A 2,613-nucleotide genomic window follows, 5' to 3' on the forward strand; every position below is an offset into this window, starting at 1 on the left:
CAAGTATATTATTACCACTAAATATAATGTAATGATAATTATATTATTGTCGCTATAAAATTGCAGTAAAATATTTTATTTGTTATAGTAAATTAAAGTTTTCGAGCTCAATATTAAGCGAGTTTCAACCTTGTTTTCAAACGAAATTGTATCAATTCAACTTCTAATGAGCTCAAACTCGGGATTTAGCTTCAATGAATAATTTTGAAGAAGAATTGACAAGACTCAAACATTTCAAACTCAAAAATCATAAGTTTCTATCTCTTCTATTCATCGTCTTTCATCGATATCACACTCTTTGTTAGAATATCTAAGTCTCCAACTTGCGGTTAATTTGAGAGGACAAATAAATAGAAAATTATGTTTACAAAGGAGTTCCTCCCCTAGACAATAGCTGATCGATAAGAAAAATAGAGTTTAAGGCCAAATTTGGGTTAATTAGGTAGCTTTTCCATAAATATATGAATGTGATATTCATTTAACATTAATTGATACATGAGGTACATATTGAATTTTTAACATTACAATTTTATAATGTAATCACAACTTCAATTTAATTCTTGTGATAGTATACAAACAAATTTATCTAATTTTTCAATAGGCAATTGGTAGGTTTTTGTAAACCAGAAACTCTTCCTCTGGCATTAACGCATGAAGCTTCAGTCTGCTGATTTTGGTAACTAAGATTCAGATCTTCAAGTACTATGCCGCTACATGGATTAGTTGTGCTACAATCAAGTTTCACTGCAACTTTCGTAGCCGATGTTCCATGTATATCTTGATATGTTACATCACTTATCTTTATGCCCGAGCTCTATAAAAAAAAATGAATAATATAATTAGATTAAGGTAAGGGAACATGATCTAATGTTTTTATTATTGTATTGATAAATTAATTAACTTGTTCAATTAATACCTGCTGAGGACAACTCTCATCATGATTAGGGCAGTAATTTTGATCTATGATAATTGGGTTTTGAACATTAACCATAACAATATGTTGAAAGAGAATATTTCTAACAAATCCATTGCTAGGCCTTGCCCAAGTTTTGACTCTCACACCATTTGTTGTTCCAGTAAAAGTCACAGTCTTAATTGTCACATTTTGGACTCCCAACTCTTGCTCTTTCCAGCCTAAGCTTCCAATGCTGCAACAACAAAAAAAAATTCGACATACATTTTAGTTGAAAATATAAATCAATAAAAATGAAAGAAGTTGATTTTGTTTATAATAAATATAATTTTTATGTTCCAAACCTTATTCCATGGCCAGGGCCACATGCAATGCCTTCAATCCATAAGTTAGAAGTTCCAGGACCAATAGATACACAATCATCTCCAGTACCAATTTGTGAGTTCACAATACTAACTCCTGATGATAATTTTACATGAATTCCATCAGTGTTTTTGCTATTTCCTTGAGCTAATACCTTCATTCCTTGTAGCTTCACATTATGGCATCCGTCTACTAATATTTGAAACTTTTGACTATTTTGTACGGTTACTCCACTCATTATAATGTTGTTTGAGTTGTAAAAAGTCAATGCCTGCATCAAAATTTAAGGTAAAATTAAAAAGAGATAGTTGTGCTTGTTTGACATAAAACAAAAAGGAAAGTGTTGTGGGTATGCATGTTTTCGGAATATAATTTTTATTCATCACGTCAAACACTGAAAAACATTTTTTATGGAAAACTTAACGAACCGTAGTCCCATCAGGGCATTTCTTGTTTTTGGATTTCTTGCAAGCCCAAAGAGCAGCACCTTGACCATCAAAGGTTCCACCATAGATGGAAATGCCATTGACTTTTTCAAATTTTATCCAATTTTCGTCATTGCCAATGACATTATAATCAGATGGAGCTAAGAGAGTCCCATCAATGTGTATAGTAATAGCCTTGCTCTTGCATGTTTGTCCATTGAAATATGCATTGTGAATCAAGTATTTTCCACTTGGCACATTAATAGTGGCGGGGCTAGTAGAAGCACAGGCTGCTGCCCATGCATTCAAAAAGGCTTTGGATGAATCAGTTTTTCCATCGGATTTTGCTCCATAATTTTGGACATTGTAAATATTGGTATTTGCTGCTAATGATGAGTTGATTAAGAAGAGGAAGAAAAATGCTAAGGGACTCATTTTGCTAAGGTGAAATTGGTAAGTACAAAGCTTTTGGAAGGATTCAAAAGACTTATCAAATTATAAATTGAGGTGATGAGGAATTGAAGTAGTTTAGAGGGATATTTATAGGGTGAGTGAATTAAACTTGTTGCTAATCAATTTTAGAATTCAATGAAAGTTAGGTTAATTTTCATTAATATTTGGTCATGTTGAGGATTTGGAAAAATGAGACTTGAGATAACTATCTAATATATATGCAATCACATGGAGTAGGCATTTGTTGACACACTAGCTAATTTTGTGTTATATACATTGAAATATAACGTTTTGCATACCTTCCTCTTCCCATTTACTCCAAAATTAAAACTTATCCAACTTACTCATGTCCAATATTTGGCAAAATAACATGTAATGCATAGAATTAATATAATTCTAAATAATGAATCACCATTGATATCGACACATCCAAATAGCCAAATGCTTGCAAATGAATTG

The 2,613-nt window shown here is 31.8% G+C and overlaps 1 protein-coding gene across 1 annotated transcript; it reads right to left on the reverse strand.

Moving 5' to 3' along the window:
- Positions 1-586: 586 nt before the first annotated feature.
- On the reverse strand, positions 587-2,191 carry LOC102585301 (polygalacturonase-like). Its single transcript, XM_006357078.2, has 4 exons — positions 1,705-2,191; positions 1,258-1,547; positions 917-1,148; positions 587-814 (listed from the first exon to the last, which is right to left on the reverse strand). Exons 1-4 carry the CDS (start codon positions 2,134-2,136, stop codon positions 587-589), a joined length of 1,182 nt encoding a protein of 393 aa, XP_006357140.1. The 5' UTR covers positions 2,137-2,191.
- Positions 2,192-2,613: the final 422 nt, after the last annotated feature.

This window comes from Solanum tuberosum, unplaced genomic scaffold (genome assembly GCF_000226075.1).
Source record: "Solanum tuberosum cultivar DM 1-3 516 R44 unplaced genomic scaffold, SolTub_3.0 scf00241, whole genome shotgun sequence".
NCBI lineage: Eukaryota > Viridiplantae > Streptophyta > Magnoliopsida > Solanales > Solanaceae > Solanum > Solanum tuberosum.

Bases quoted from the DNA above. Each gene is read 5' to 3' on its own strand.
- LOC102585301 (XM_006357078.2), bottom strand. From the start codon at position 2,136: ATGAGTCCCTTAGCATTTTTCTTCCTCTTCTTAATCAACTCATCATTA. The intron at 1,548-1,704 runs GTTCGTTAAGTT...ATTTTGATGCAG, and splicing joins AATGCCCTGATGGGACTACG to GCATTGACTTTTTACAACTC. The intron at 1,149-1,257 runs GTTTGGAACATA...TTGTTGTTGCAG, and splicing joins GGCCCTGGCCATGGAATAAG to CATTGGAAGCTTAGGCTGGA.